This window comes from Protomyctophum bolini (genome assembly GCF_963924005.1).
Source record: "Protomyctophum bolini genome assembly, chromosome: 9".
NCBI lineage: Eukaryota > Metazoa > Chordata > Actinopteri > Myctophiformes > Myctophidae > Protomyctophum > Protomyctophum bolini.
Window position 1 is genome coordinate 29,667,963 of NC_137870.1, and position 17,381 is coordinate 29,685,343.

Here is a 17,381-nt window from a genome sequence, read left to right on the forward strand (position 1 = left end):
CCCGTTTTTCAGTGTAATCTCTCTGTCTGTCTCTGTCTCTCTTTTCCCTTCTATCTCTCTGTCTGTCTCTCTTTCTCTCTCTCCTGGTCACTTTCCACGTCTCAATCATGGCTAACTGCCTTAAATCGCTATTGAGCTACAGGAATTACTTGATGATTATACTGACACCACTAGTTGTTCTGCCTCTGCCACTGCTGATTCCTGGAACGGTAAGTGTATACAGTAAGTGTGTATATGTGTGTGTGGGGGTCTGTGCTGTGCGCGCGCATGTGCGAGTGTACACACACACACACACACACACACACACACACACACACACACACACACACACACACATACGCACGCACGTGCGCGCGCACACACACACACACACACACACACACACACACACACACACACACACACAGTACAGTAGTATGAATGTCTTTAGACAGCAGTCTAAAAGCATCCACAGAGCAGAATACTGTCTTCTTTTAATTTATGGAACCAAAAGTACATTTGGGTACATTGCTGCCAATGTGACATGCTGCTGCAAAAAGAAAACCTTTTTGTGTACACGGTTCAGTTTTATGTCTTTTTTCAGCATAATCAAGAAAAGGTTTTATCAAAATTAAAATGTAGCATAACACTACTATTTTATATTTGTATATATTTGTGTATCCCAAAGGTCAAATTAGGCTTTGTGATTTTGGGGGATAAACCTCAAGATAATATTTACAATTAGTGTAATTAATTCACTAATGCCAATATCTAATTCGGCTAACCAGTTGAAACACTTTTAAACCCAATATTGGCCAATTTCTGCACTGCACTTTGACTTTCATGCAAATTAACTCCAGGGGAAGGGCCCGGCAAGCCTATGGCTTCTCCCTAGCCCTTTTTCTGATATTGGACAGGACATAAGCAACGGACACTCAAAAGAAGTAGGAAAAAAAAAAAGTATGAACTGTATGTCCACCATTCCGAAAATAAAACTGAACCTGAACTCTGTAGGGCAGCGTATAGTGGAGTTTGTCCAAAACCGGGAGGCATGCTGAAGTCAGAAATTAAACCCTTTTGGTCAATTATTATAAAATGGTTTGATATCAATAAAAACGTCCAAGGCACCCTGTGGTTTTGATTCTAAAGACGTGTATACAAGTCATTAGCATAATTAGTGTTAATACGACACTGCAGTTGTTGAAGGTAGTCTCCCTTTAAAATAAATAAAATGTCAATGACAGTCATGTCAAGGACCTCCAAAATGATATGTATTTGACCACGAACCCCCATCTCAAAATATTTTGTTCCATGGACGTGTTATGCTTTATAACTGTGTGTGATCCTATGTATACAAAGAGCTGTCAAGAGAGAGACAGAGGGGGTAGGCTGGGGTTTATGCTTGCACTGGAAACAAATGATATCAAACCAGTAACCTAGTTACATGAGACCACAACAAAATGAAAGGGATCACCTTAAACATACCAATGGGCTCAAAGAAAACTTTTCAAGTCAAAGAACATCAGTCTAGTATTACTGTAGCTATTCTTCTTGGGCACTACTACAGTGTTATGCAACCCTTTGTTGCATAACACCAAAATACTATAAACTATATTATCAGTCTTTTGTTCACCTTTGATCATGTTAACAATGGCAACAATGTTAAATCTCGTTTGAAGAAAAATAACTGCCCAATGATGATTTCACTGGTGGGTTTCTGAATTGTCCTCGAGACACAGACTAAGTAGAAAAAATTGTACAATTTTACGAAGATAATGTTGAAAATGGTCATCCTTTAATATCATGATTCATATTAATGTATATATAACTGAGCACTATCATTTTTGAATACTTTGCTCTTGTCCAGATAATAATAGCCTGTCCCTTTCATTATATATTATAAGGTACACATATAGTGTATAAATATGCTAAACAAACATAGTTACATATAGGCTTTATTTGATTTCCACACAGCAATGGAACAAAATGGCACAGAGGCAGCCTCTAACATATCACCTGCTCAAGTGTTCCATGAATATTCATATGCAATAATAATTTGTGTTAACTTCAGTTAAATTAATATTGAGGATTTGTTCTTTATTTGTGCATGACAGGAAGCCAAGTGTGGCTTTGTGATCATTGTGATGGCACTGTACTGGTGTACAGAGTGTATCCCCCTGGCTGTGACAGCCCTGCTGCCTGTCATCCTCTTCCCCATGATGGGAATCATGGAGTCAAGCGTGGTACAATATTTACACCATCACTCATTCCTTCAGTCCATTTTAAACAAAACCATCACCAAACCGTTGTTTAGTCATTTCTTGGAATCAGATTGTTTAGAGAGTGGGTTATCAATAGCATGCATATTATATTGAACAGACTGTTATTGTAGACTCTGTCTACAATGTGTAGACAGAGTCAGTGTCCCTGTGTCCCTATTCTAGCTTTTTCTAGTTTTATAGGCAAACATTGACAACCAATCAGTAGACATAGAACAACATTTAGTGAAAATTGGCAAACATTCTGCAAAGATAGATGGTCTACTTAGCTCATCAAGTCACAAACACAATCCTTTATTTTCACTAATTGAAGTACAGTCCAACTAATTATTTATTATTATTATTATTTTGTAATACATTTTTATTAAATTTTTAGAGAGGAAAAAGGACAGGTAGGCATACAGAAAATACAAGTAAAACTTAATTCAAATTCTTTGCCAACTAGGTGGCTTGCATCCTTGCCTCGTTTTTTAAAATCCTATCCCCGCACCCCTGCACCAACCACCATTGACAAAGAAAAAAAGGATGATAATAATAATACTAATATGATAACGATAACGGCAAGAATTAAATACAACATAGATGTATGTAACTAGATCTTTTTTAAATTATCAACAAATTATAAATGCAAAATATTTGAATTTAATTTTAATTTGTAATGGGTTCCTTTATCACAACAGTGTCAAATACTGTGTGTGTTCCACTGTCCAGGTGTGCATCCAGTATCTGAAAGACTCCAACATGCTGTTCATTGGTGGGTTACTGGTGGCTATTGCTGTGGAGCAGTGGAACTTACACAAGAGGATTGCACTGCGAGTTCTACTGCTTGTAGGAGTGAAGCCAGCACGGTAGGACGACCGCTTTTTGGACATAACTTTCTCACAAGAAGCAATGGGCAGTTAGTTGGGCACATTTACATTGAACATGACATTCCTCTGTCCTTTTCCCATATTCCCCATCCATTCCTCTTCTTCCTCTCCAGTCTGATGATAGGTTTCATGAGCACCACAGCCTTCCTGTCCATGTGGATCAGTAACACGGCCTCCACGGCCATGATGGTGCCCATCGCCCAAGCTGTGCTCCAGCAGCTCTCTGACACAGAAGCCAAGGCTGACAGGAGGGAGAATAGGGTCGCTAAGGAAGGTCAGGACAACCAGGCCTTCGAGATGGCTGATACCAAGGAGCCCAAAGGGAACACTATCCAAATTGGTGTGTGTGCACGTGTGTCCTTATTCACTTTGATTAGCTGAAGGCAAACAAGTCTAAAAGCCTAGAAGTACGGCTAATGATCCCTAGAAGCACACCACGTAACTTAAGTTGTTTGAACCGATTGCAGGGCTTTCCCGAGGGGCCCCAGGTCGGCTATAGGGGCGCTGTGTAGCCAAAAAACTCACACAACCTTGAACATTTTACGTGTGCTCTCTTTGATAATAAAGTCCAACATCTTAACCCGTGACTAGACCAAAGGGATATCCCTCTGGACCAGGGGAGATATTAGACTTTTGAGGCCATCAGGCAGAGGCTCTGAGCCACTCTGCTACATTTGGACGGCTCAAACAAAGTATATTTCCCCAGTGGACACCTGTCGATTGAACATTTACAATTTACAATTTAGGCATTTAGCAGACGCTCTTAATCCAGAGCGATTTACATTAAGCAAGAACAAAAAGCATGGGAATATATCACATTTACATCTACATTTATGGGGTTTTAAGTGGTTAGAAGTTTATAAGACTAATCTTGGTTTGTGCTGCTTCCTTTTTCATTAAGTAATCATTTCTTTCATATGCAGAAAATGGGAACGTCATCAAAGACGCAAAGGATATCACGACCATGGAAAATTATGATACTGATGGTACGTTTAATCCTTGTTTGGAGTTACCACCACATTTTGGTATGACAATGACAGTCCAAAGCAACTCTTTTGCTGTATCACTTTCCATGTTCACGGGTTATATCCCATTATAAAGTTTAAAGATAGACCAGTAGATTCCTGGAGATGGATACTCTGTCAATCATTCATCTTTCAGCAAATCAGTAAAATATTCATAGGGAGGAACTCAGATAAGTTGAAGATGAATGAACTATTAATGAGCGACCTTGGGTCATGTCCTTAACAGTATTAACAGGGAACCTGGAAACTGATATCGGCATTGTACACACAGTAAAACAAGGGAGGTTGGTAGACATGTTTTAGAATTTCCATTATGCGTGTTCATGTTAGATTATAGACCAGTAGATAATGTGCCGCACATTATTCCAATAAATACAACTAAAGTATATAAAAAGTTACAAATAATGTTTTAATTTACTAAATCTGTATTTTGTGCGCACTCATTTACCAATACAAATAAATTAGATACCCTAAAAAAGATTCCCCAGCCTGTAGGAATACATATCACCCTCCTCCGGGTTCCCTCCTCCAAACGTGGGCCAATTGTGTCCGTAAAACAAAAGTTTGTAAACCACTGAATTGATCATGGAAATAAATAGATAGTTAGTCAGAACTTGTGTTTTCCTGACCGTTGGTTCTGTCCCTCCAGAGGTTGAGGAGAGCCCAGAGCAGGAGCAGAGGAGATTAAAAAGAGAGGAGAAGTATGTGAACCTGTCTAAAGGCATGAGCCTGTGTGTGTGTTACTCTGCTAGCATCGGAGGAACAGCCACCCTCACTGGAACCACGCCCAACGTCATTCTGAAGGGCCAGATTGATGAGTATGACATATTCAATCACACAACACAATCATGCACATACACACACACACACACACACGCACACGCGCACCAGCCTTGTCACCAGAGAAAGCGTTGTCCCTTTATGTAAAAAAAATAAAAAAGGTGAGGTTTTCCAAGCCCAAAACGTCAATGTTTGTAGATTATTAGACTAATAATATTAGTCTACAATCTACAAACATTGACGTTATCTTTTAACAAAGATTAGATCTTATTAACTCATAATTATTCTTCAGGGTTACTATTCTGATGACGTCCCTGCCTTGAAACATTCAATGTTTGCAGAAACGTACAACGCTAACAATTCTTCTCTGGTGAATGGGTTGCTCCCGCATGCACGGTCCTGAATTACTCTTGAGTATAAAAATGGATCTGGGAACATTTTTATCCACAGACTCAGAGTTAAACTAGCACTGATGTGTCTTATACTGTGTGATATTGTATTTTCTACTTATTATGTGCCACAGTCTTGCATGTTGTATGGCCGAAAACAAGCACAACACTCAATCACCTGAATCCTGAATACAAGTGTGCATATAATATTTTATCTTGGCGTTCGGCTCTCTTACATTTTTCCCCCTGCTCGGCACAATTAAACACCATCATTAAACATTAAGAGCAGGGCGATAGATATACAATAACAACCCCCCATGGGGAATAGAAATAGCAGAGCCCACCGGTGGTGCTGGGGTGGCTGTGGGAGCAAACATCACATAACAACAACCAGGAGCCATATGCAGAAGGAAGGCAGGAAGAAAGCATGCAGTCTATAGGTGAGCTCAAAGGAGCATTCAGTGATTTGGAAAAACCCACGATCCGCCCGGGTAACAACATGTGCACAGGCTCAGCACACTCTATAGTAGGGAGGATTATCCAAAAAGAAAAAAGAAAGATATTTGAATTAAGTGAAATCACTGAATATACCTTTTAAATACCCCGGCCTAATTGGACTTGCAAACACTGTACCACCCACATAGTAATGCAGCATATTAACCCCTCGAGTACATGTATGTGCCCTTGAGCATAGCATGAAGCCACTCGAGTATATCTGACTGAACTAACTCCACAAGCTACGTATCATTTCACTGTTTATTTTTCTATTTTTCTACAAATCATATTAAACGGGGATCTATAATGCAAATCTAACTTTGAACTTAAAACACTGCTGTAGGTAGGTAAGACAAAATATTTATAGATACATTAGCAGTGAAACATACTGAAATGTTTGAACTTCACTGCAATATTGTTTTCTCTTTCTCCTCAGACTCTTTCCGGGTAATGGAGACATAATCAACTTTGCTAGCTGGTTTGGCTTTGCCTTCCCCAACATGGTCCTAATGCTGGTCTTCACGTGGTTGTGGCTGCAGTTCTTTTACTTGGGCTTCAAGTATGTGTCTTTGACTCAAGCCATTTTGTCGAATTGTACATTCATAACATCAAATCACCTTGTCTTGAACATAATGGGCAAGAGGAATTGTGCATATTTGTGAGTGATGTGGCATGTTGAATTCCTATTTTCCCAGCTTGAAAAAGTCCTTTGGATGTGGTGCAGCCAAAGAGGGTGACAAAGAGGCCTACCAGGTAATGAAAAATGAGTACAAAAAACTGGGCAGCATAAGCTTCGCTGAGGGCTGTGTGCTGACCAACTTCATCTTGCTGGTTCTTCTATGGTTTACCAGGGAGCCGGGCTTCATGCCTGGTTGGGCCACCGTACTTTTCAATCAAGAAAAACCGTGAGTATCATGAGTGAGTTAGTGAATTGAATACATAGTAGCTATTGTTTACCTACATTTTCTACATTGACCCCTCACCCCCACCAGTTTTCAATAAAATTCAGTGTTTAATTGACCTGCACTTTAACCACAATTATTGTTTTATTGAGTTGTTTTCATTCCATATCAAAGGAACATAATACTGGACATGCTTTGGAGGCCTGCCAGCCATTGTATTTTGGACTTTTCATCCAATGTCTATATATTTATTTATTTGATTCCATCAAGACTGGACTCAATATTTTGAGATGATACCAGCCAGGTGTGCTCCTGTTGGATAATCATACCCTCCTTTTTAATCTATTAATAGATTTGTCACTGATGGTACAGTGGCCATATTGATGTCAACACTGTTCTTCGTCATCCCATCCCACCTGCCTAGATGTGGTGGTTCATCTGAAGATGGTAGGACAGCAGAAAAGTATTTTCTGTTCAAACCTACAGATTCCTATGCAATATCATGTTTGTGGTTGTCTTGGGAGAATGTCATAAAAAGTACATTGGCATGTTGCAAGAGAGAGATTTGTGCGGCAGTGCAAACAGTCCTTTGCTTTGGACTCTGCACGTGCTTGTCCAGCACAAACACATTCAGAAGCATATTCTTTTGTTAAATGTATTTTGGTAGCATAGTTTGTGGTTATATAGTGTCTTGAATCTACTGTATAAACACAGGATCTGAGCAGTGTGAGCACAGGCTTTATTGTCTATAAAACAGATAGATTGTGCCACATGGCAGTAAAACATGATTGTCTATTTTGCTGACTCGTTGCACTGTAGTAAACACTGTAACAGCTCCTTCCAGAGCCTCATAATCTGAGGCACAGAAGAGGGACTTGTAGCCTGATAGCCCCAAGGTCAAGTCTGTTCAGCAGTACTCGCTGTTCTGTCGCTTTAGACAAATTATTTTAAAATCAATACTCTTTCCCTCCCTCTTGGTAACTCAAGTTGAGCATAGCCTTCTGGTTGTGATGATAAGCAACGAGGTTAGAGCTATTCCTCAAAAAAGTGGCAAAGCAGGATGTTTTGTACACAGAAGGGTGCCACAATGATTAAAGACACTTAGGTTCAAAATGTATAAGGTAGACCTTAAGGTGCCATGGTATGCTGATGTTCATTTGTCTTCTTTGAACAGAGATCTTTCTGTTTTGATGACGTCAGATCAACATATGGAATTAATTCTGGCCATGGATTGTGTCTTGAGTTTATGAATAGATCTATTGCAAACACCACACACCAAGGAGCATAGCTCTGCCTTCTGTAGCATGAAATGTCAGTCAACTAATAATATTTTTTAATTATCCTTATCTGAAGGACTAGCCTTAATCTTTCCTTTCATCTTTATGGAACATCTTTATTGTCTCAGTGTCCTATCTACAGTTAATAAAAGCGAGTTCTCTGTGATCATCTTAATCAATAGATTGATACAAACTGGAAGCTGTAAAAACGTTGTTTCCTTATTCCAACAGGAAAGGCCCCCCCAGCCCTGCTGAACTGGGATATAGTCCATGAGAAGATGCCCTGGAACATCATTCTGCTTTTGGGAGGGGGCTTTGCTTTGGCCAAAGGAAGTGAGGTACTAAAGTAGTTTAGAACTTTAGAAAAGAGAGAGGCAGGTTTATTTCTTAATTTTGAGGGGCGCTAGCCCCTCCTATATTCAGCTATAATGTAGTCATATGTAGCCAACACAAACATTAAATTCCCATTGACAATGAATGGAGAATTTACGTCAGTGTCTGAGCAAATCGACATGTTAGGTCATGATTAGCCCTGGTCCAGGGCGTCAGCGAGTCTCTCACTGACGCGCTGCCGGACACCCATCCACTGCTCTGTAGCTGACTGCTTACCCGAGGCGGGGTTGGCGAAAGGGCCTTTCTTGCATGTTCTCCCCATGTCCCCTAGGGTAGGTACCCTCACAAAAAACATGCAGTAATCCTGGTCTCTAAACTACCTCCCCCTGGCCAGCCGGGGCGCCTGATGGAGGGGAAAGGAACTGGTCAGAATAACGTTTTCCTTCCACGCCGGGGATATTCCCCCCTGTCAGGTGAAAAGAAGAAACTTGGACACCTCATGCATAAAGCATGAGGTTAGTCCGCTGCCCCCCCAGGTTGGCAGAGGAAGTGTAGCGCCCAGGATTACATTAGATAATATTGACACTGGGTGAAAAAAATGGGTTGCAAAATCATGGGATAAAAATTATATATATACAACTGCTTCGCGTTCCACCCATCTGTCTGTGTCCCTTTTATGCACATATTTGGAGATTTCTTTATCTGTCTCTCTGTGTCCTTTATTCCTATATGGAGTTCTGTGTCATGCATGCCCAAGTATGAAGTGTTGTGATGACAGAACAGGCCAGCTCCATATATGGAGATATAGGGGTGATGTACAGTATCCCTATCCCTTTTATGCCCATATATGGAGTTCTTTGTCAGGCATGCACAAATATGGGGTCTACGCAGATGTCAGAACATATTTGTGATGTCAGAACAGGCCAGCTCCATATATGGAGACTGGGCAGAGGCCCTGACCAGAGCCCGGGCAGAGGCTTTTTGTGGTGTTTCTGGACAACCGTGGGTCCGAACGACACCGGGCACTGCACTCCCTGTGGTGGTGTGGAACGTGTGTGTCAAATTTGTGTCAAAGTGTAAAATGAATGAATAATCATTATTTTGCCTTTGTCTTTTTTTTGCACACATTCTGTGGATGCAGACTTCTGGACTGTCTGTCTGGCTGGGGGAAAGCCTGGAACCACTGTCGAGTATCCCTCCCTTTGCTATCTCCATCCTACTGTGTTTGTTGGTGGCCATGTTCACTGAATGTTCTAGCAACACTGCCACCACAACACTCTTTCTGCCTATACTGGCCTCCATGGTGAGAAGATGAAACGTAGCAAGACACACACACACACACACACACACACACACACACACACACACACACATTGTGTCAGTAACTTGAATTACTGTAACGTAGGCAGCATAGGCTATACAATGATGCAATCGCAACTCTCAGCGCTGCTAGTGCACACACTGGGAAGTGGGAACGATTACAAACAAACAACACAGGTCAATGTGACATGACAGGTCATAGTAGCCTACAGGAAATCTATGGAAAATACAGGATCAACCTCAAACTAATTGCAAAAAACCCAAACTCAAAAACGTTGCCTGGAATTGTCTGAGGGGAGACATCCCATATATATGCTTACTTGCGCAAGCAGAGCGAGCAAGTAATAATTTCGCTTGGTCTCTTCAAAGTGACAGCCAGTTTTTTTTTCAACCACATTACGTCATCACATACATATACACACCATGTACTCTGGTCCCAGCTCTCAACGATGACGTAATGTGGTATCTGGTCCCAGCAAACCAGGCACAGACTTGCATACATAAAAACGGTTGAAAAAAACTTGGCTGTCACTTTTTGGAACCAAGTAACCACAGTATACTGCTAATCAAATTACAACTACATACTCTGTATGTAGTTGTAATGTGATTTGTAATTTGTAAATCTGTGCCTGGTCTGCTGGGACCAGGCTACACAGATGACCATATCTCTTACGTCATCACTGAGAGCTAGTCATACATATACACACCATGTACTCTGGTCCCAGCTCTCAGCGATGACGTAATGTGGTATCTGGTGGGACCAGATTACACAGATGACCATTTCTCTTACGTCATCACTGAGAGCTAGTCATACATATACACACCATGTACTCTGGTCCCAGCTCTCAACGATGACGTAATTTGGTATCTGGTCCCAGCAAACCAGGCACAGACTTGCATATACATAAAAACGGTAGAGGCACATATACATAGAGGCAGAAACTGGCAGTTCTAGTTCAGGATAAATTGAAGATACAAAATCAGCTGAATCAAAATTCATGGGCTACTTCATGAAGGCTTTGAAGATACATATATGCAATAGTCCCCAGCTTGTAGTTCCCAGAGTTAAATAACTGTCTTTGCTTTCAACACACTGAAAAAAGTTATGAATTAGCCTATTAGTGGTGAATAGAAACTTGAGGTGGCTACTAGAGAGGCATGCATATCTACTGTAACTGTACTGTATATAACACAGAACAATTGTGCATTTGTTTCAAGCATCGACTGTATATTAATATGATATGACTTTTAGGCCACTGCCATCAAGTTACATCCGCTGTATGTCATGCTGCCCTGCACCATCTGTGCTTCATTGGCCTTCATGCTGCCAGTGGCCACTCCACCTAATGCCATTGCCTTCTCCTATGGAAACCTCAAAGTCATGGACATGGTAAGACACTTCACGGTAACACTTGCTCTGCATTCCATGCCTATATGTATGTATTATACAACAAGCATCTAGTCAAGTCTAAAAGTAGAGTGCGTAAGTGAAACTGAAATTAACAATAAAAGATAACCTACACACTTGCAAGTGGCAGGTTATCTTTTATTGTTGAAGCATACTTATAATGAAACAAAAATATAATAATTAATCTTTATTCTTATTATTTTAAATAATGTTCTGGATACCACGAAACATTAGCCTGGGTAACTATCTGGGTAACTATCTTAGAATAGTTACCCAGGCTAACGAAACATGAGCTTATGCAAAAAAATCCAAACGAATGGAAACATTGTGTTGATTCCAGGCCAAGGCTGGGTTCATTCTGAACTTTCTCGGAGTCATAACCATCAACATTGCCATCAACACTTGGGGTGACGCCATGTTCCAGCTCAGCACCTTCCCTGACTGGGCCAATACTACCATCACGCCTTGAAGACATGTTACATGAATGATGAAGACCAAGAATGTGAGGAAGGGTGCCCATACTATCGGAGTAAAATTAACATTGATGATTTTACTGTGATGGTTGACGGCTGTCCTGATGATATACTCTACTACTACCACTACTTCGATGCCAACCATTATGTGGGTCAAACTCGAGAACATGAAAAGAAGGGACATGCACATCCAAACCCATGGGTTGGGCACATCCAAACCCATGGGTTGGGCACATCCAAACCCATGGGTTGGGCACATCCAAACCCATGGGTTGGGCAGGTGCAGAGTGGAAAATGTAAAATGAAAAACAAAAAGAAACGATTGATCACTGTGGGTGATCAAAATACCAACCTTGAGTACAATCTTGGGACATTAAGGGCACTTCCAGGTAACCAGTGGGACTTTAATAGTTCCTTTAGTATTTTTTGATGAATGTGAATTTAAAGTTAATTTAGAGCAAACATCTTTTGGACATTGATCCAAGCAGTTCACAACTTTATCCTTGGGTAGCCAAAGATGGTTGACACAAAAGCGGTGAATGCTTTGATAATAAATGAAGATTAGAATCTCTGATATAAATTTTTTTTTAAACAGATTATGTGAAATGATATGTAAAAAGCAAATGTTTATTTAAGGTGAAATTATGTTAAGGTTACAGTGTTTACGTAATGGACAGTAACCTTATGAAATAAATGCTGTAAATACATTTTTCTGACATATGGCGGGGGGAGGGGTGGGGGGTGTAAAAATGTATAAAAATGTCAACACTTTAATGTTACCTTCCACAGTAGAAAGCGGTTTATTTCTACATTGATTAGATTTACACTGTTAACAACAACTGCTTTTAGTTGTCCTCAATTTTGAATGAAAATAAATACAGTTTAGGCATTTTATGTGTTTTAATTCTCCTCTCTACTTACTTCCAGTAAGTAGACCAGCTTGGAAAGCGGCTGGTCTATGACTAGGTATGAAACTTGCGACACCGCAACTTGCGCGAGAACGACGTACACCCTAGTCTCACACCGCAACTTGCGAGAGAACGACACCCTAGTCTCACTGGTGAGTGCACGGGTTGCCAAGTCCGCTTATTTTAGCCAAGCTTGGCTTGTTTTTTCCCTCTCAGTTGCTTGGCAGGTTGGCTAGTTGCTCAGCAGTTGCTGATGTCTGGAGGTTTGAGTGTCTCAGACCGAAAACAAATTAGAGGGCACATTGCCGCGGACCACCGCATCGACTTCCGCGGGGACCCCCCTTATATTAAACACACATAGATACGGCAGCTGCTGGTTATTAATTCATAATGTATGAATTCTTTTTTGATCTACACCAAGCACAATGTGCTACGGTGCATTGTGAGCTTGTAGATTGGCTATTTTTGAATGAGACATTTCCTCCCAGAAGTGCTTAAGCATTAACAGATTGTTAAAAATGCACAATGGAAGGAAAGGTCAAACAAACCATTTTACAGGCATCTTTAGGGCATATTTAATGATGCCCTCGTGACTTGCAGAACATTACTAATGCACCTAAACCTATTGTTATTTAGTTAGCTAATCTAAGCCACTTCTGTAGTATCGCTTGAAATCGGGCATCAAATGTACTTGAACACTCCATCGTCCTGTATTGATCACAATTCTGTTGTCATAACTGGAAATGATTCCAAAGATAATATTTTACATATTATTATTGTGCCTTCACAATTGTGAACAGAATTGTACTTTGACTTGCTAAATGCAAATAGACAGCTGCAGTTTAATAGTATGTAATATAAGGACAGAGTAATTGCTTAATTTATATAACTTCACTTAGAGCCAAAACGTGAATTTATTCAGTGATAAATACTGGTGCCTCTGGGAAAGCGAATGTTTTCCTTTGAGGCTTTCAAAAGACACCCATAAATCATCGTTTCTGAGGACACGAGATCTGGAATTAGATATATTTTTTCTCTGAATTTTTTGAACGTGTTGAGTGCCTGTGTTATTATATGCCACCAAGGTTTACTGTAAATCAATAATTATTTTTGTGGTTCCGTATTAAACAGAATGCAGTAATGTATTGTTCCATTTTTTCATACAGACAACTGCAATTTATCGATGCTGTATCATAGCTCTAATCCGTTGAATTGAACTCAGTCATAACTGCAGTACGGTACCTGTGTTTAATGTGCAGGAAGGAATATGGAATATGGAGTAGGAATTGCAGCGGGTTGTGAAGTAGATGAGGAAAATTATTTGAACTGGTTCACCATGTTATCCTGGGAGGCCTCGACTGCCTCACCCAGTCTTTAATCTGACGTTCCTGTACCTGTCTGGCAGTAGACTACACATCTGTACCAGCCTGGCATATTGATCTCTACCGTTTGTGAACCTTGAGTAGCATGCACCCACAGTACAAATTGAGAGCCAGGGAAATTGAGGCATGTCTCTACAGGCATAGAAGGTTTGCTGTCTTCGACACCGGTAAGTGAACACCATGTCATTCAAAGTGGATAGAACTTTGGTTTACCTTTCTAGATAGGTTTGTCACTGGCAGACAAACATAGTACGGACACTGTGCCAATAATCTCAGTGGCACAATTACCAGTAAGAAATAAATTGTGTTTGGCATATCCCGGTGTATTATACAAAGTAGATGATGACACGTGTTGTTCTTTCATGTCTTGAGCAATGATTTCTATTATTGTTCTCCACCCTTGAAGTTGAGCCAAGACAGAAATTATATGGTCTCTAAAGCCTGATTTACAGTAGTAGGCTACACTTCATCTTGGACAAATGACTTTAATTTAGAGCAGGTGAACAAATTGTGAGAAATTAATGCACAAACAAATTGGCCTGTTAGTGGCGCTAGCTGAAAGGTACATTTCAAAAGGTTTCTATGGAAATCGAAATGGATTGATTTGATGGTGGCTCTACATCCACGATTCCCAACCTGCACCCCCCATTGGTGGGCCGTGAGGATATTGCAAGTGCGCCCCCAAATACATTTATTTTATTTTGTATTTATTTAATTGTATTGATAATATAACATTAGTGTGAAACAAATTCATGGTATTCTTTCTTTGAAACTGAAAATGTTTTCACTGTGATGCCTATGATATGAATAGAAACTTAAATTATACTACTCTGCCAGTACACTTGTTCCATTGATCCAAGCCGGAACACGATTGATTGATCAGTAAAATAACATGCTCTGAAAATGCAAGATGCCCACCCATTTGTCCTCTTAACATATGGCAGCCATTTGGTAGTGGTAAGAAACAAACGCTTTCAAGATATTCATGTGAGCCCTGATCCAGAAAAGGTTAAGGTCATGAGGTCATCAAAATCAATAGAATACTTCCTGTTTGGAGCATGAATGTATAAAGCAATCTGACTACTAGTAGACAGACTAAACTAGACTAGACGACTCATTGAACAATGTTTTATTGTTCTCCTCTTCTTTGAAAAGATTGTAGTTACTGAAGAAAGTTTAGTACTCGTCTAAGTTCTTAGACAAAGCCCAAAAAGAATCCCAACTGACTTAGAGCATTGAAGCAGCCCATGGTTCTTCATAATGATAGTTTAGTTTGACCCTTAAACAGAAATATATACGAAAGTGCTGTCAGTGCATATAGTAATGATTTACCATTGGAGAATAATACATTTGAAAACAATTGCTGACTGTATAAAAGTGTATTTAATACTATAGGCTGTTTAGTACAATAAAACATGATATTGCAACTGAGAACAGCTCAGCGCCATAGCACTTATTACCCAGAGGACAATGTGACTTTCATTTCCCACGTAACACCCTCTTCGAGAGCTGTGGCAGATAGAGCCTCCAGCTGTAAACTCACTCTGCAGAGGCCTTGCACTGTAACATAAGAGTTTATTCAATCTGTAATTCATCCCCCATCCATCTATCTATCATTCTGCCTCACCCTCTCACTGAGGACAAGGTTTGTTAAAGGTATAGCTAAGACAGGGTGCTGCTGTGTTCCTGGTTCATCTGGAGGATAGGATAGGAATCTACCTGTATTAACATACCTCTACTCCCTCTCCCACTAACCCCCCCCCCCCCCCCCCCCCCTCTCTCTCTCGCTCTCACTTTGTGTAGATAACGTTTTTCCTTGTGTTTTTGTCACCATAAAAGTCTCAGAGAGAACCTCACCTGTTCATGGAAGGGGTTGAACAGGTCTTCCAAGGAAAGAGTCCTGAAAACTGCTCTTCCTATCAACCAATACCCCAAAGAGTATCTTGATGTAGTAGGAGCTGCTTTTTGATACGGGCCCTCCTGAATCTGCTTTGGCTTCCTGTCCTCATTCGATCGACCCACAGAATTAACCTCACCATTTGGCTGTACAGGTAGGTTCAGTGGGACATGATTGCTTTGTCGGATCCTAAGCTATGATTGGTTACTTTTTAGGTCTTTTGATTGCTGCTGCTTAAATTATAATATACCGGTGACCCCCCCCCATCTTTACTTCTTTGTGTGCGTGCATGTCCGTGATTGCATTCATACGTGCCTGTGTGTCTGTATTCATGCACTTCATGGCTGACCCAAACATACTTGCATCTCAGTCTCCGTAGAGTTTGTGTGTGCACATGGCTGTGTGAATGAACAATATGTAGAACCTCGCCATGGGCAAATGCTCTGAAATCAGGGCAGACTGCCCACTCTCTGCCAGTCGATGTGAGCAGTGGTGTATCTTATGTCGCATTTAGACAAGTAACCATTCAGTCAGGCAAAGAAAGACTGATGGAAGGAGGGAGGTGTGTGTGTGTGTGTGTGTGTGTGTGTGTGTGTGTGTGTGTGTGTGTGTGTGTGTGTGTGTGTGTGTGTGTGTGTGTGTGTGTGTGTGTGTGTGTGTGTGTGTGTGTGTGTGTGTGTGTGTGGGTGGGTGTGTGTGTGTGTGTGTGTGTGTGTGGGTGGGTGCGCTCGTGCATGCATGTGCGTGCGTGCGTGCGTTGGGGGGGGGGGGGGGGGGGGGGGTTAGTCCTCCCAGCTGCCAGTGTCTCTAGCGGTAGGCCTTTCGAAACCTGTTGTGGCAGGTTTTTCTCTCTGTATATCTTATTGCTGTGCTGGCCTGGACACATGCCAAACACACACACAGTCACACACAGTCACACAGTCACACACACACACACACACACACACACACACACACACACACGCACACGCAGAATGATATTCTATGCTGCCAAAATCTGAAACCAGCCCATCAACCACTTCCATACACATTTAGACAGTCAATCTAATGGACCTGTTGCACTGTCAAGGGGGTGCTGGAGAGGTGCAAATCCACATGGCCAAGAGGGGAAAGGGAGCCAGCTCATAGGACTGACTGGCTTGGAGGACTGACCCCATCACAATAGCAGAGGTGAGCCCGGCTCATCTCTGACTTCATGTGGATGAGTGAGTTGCTTAAAGCTTTCTAATGTTTGTTTGGATGACAGTGATTTGTGTTGTTGTCTTTGTGTGGTCGCATGGCATGCAATGTCAGAGCATACCTATTTACATGCACCTCGACAGTGGGTGCAGGGCCAATATGGCAATCATGGAAGGCGGTAGCTAGGGCCTGCACAACATTCTTTAGGCAGAGGAATTACTTTATTAAAGACACCGTTTCGATCTCATGGGATCTTCATCAGGTCAGTATGTTATACTGGTCATACTGACTGAAACGTCTTTAATAAAGTAATTCCTTTGCCTAAAAAATGGTTTGCGGGCCCTACCTCCTTCCACGCATGGCAGCAATGCTCACATTGATTTCTGTTGGATTTACACTTTATTCACTAGTCTAAAACCCTCTATTTCTTGTTTTAACATTCTTGTTTTCATTTCTTTTTTTTAAAAACATTTAAAAAAAAGAAAT

The 17,381-nt window shown here is 41.0% G+C and overlaps 1 protein-coding gene across 1 annotated transcript; it reads left to right on the forward strand.

The window, feature by feature from the left end:
• Window positions 1-12,194, forward strand: LOC308321086 (Na(+)/citrate cotransporter-like). Its single transcript, XM_080771876.1, has 13 exons — window positions 1-209; window positions 2,094-2,222; window positions 2,970-3,106; window positions 3,241-3,467; window positions 4,051-4,113; window positions 4,802-4,970; window positions 6,253-6,375; window positions 6,512-6,721; window positions 7,071-7,165; window positions 8,227-8,333; window positions 9,470-9,631; window positions 10,901-11,038; window positions 11,397-12,194. The coding sequence occupies exons 1-13, from the start codon at window positions 108-110 to the stop codon at window positions 11,523-11,525; spliced, it is 1,791 nt and encodes a 596-aa protein (XP_080628002.1). The 5' UTR covers window positions 1-107; the 3' UTR covers window positions 11,526-12,194.
• The last annotated feature ends 5,187 nt before the right edge of the window (window positions 12,195-17,381 follow it).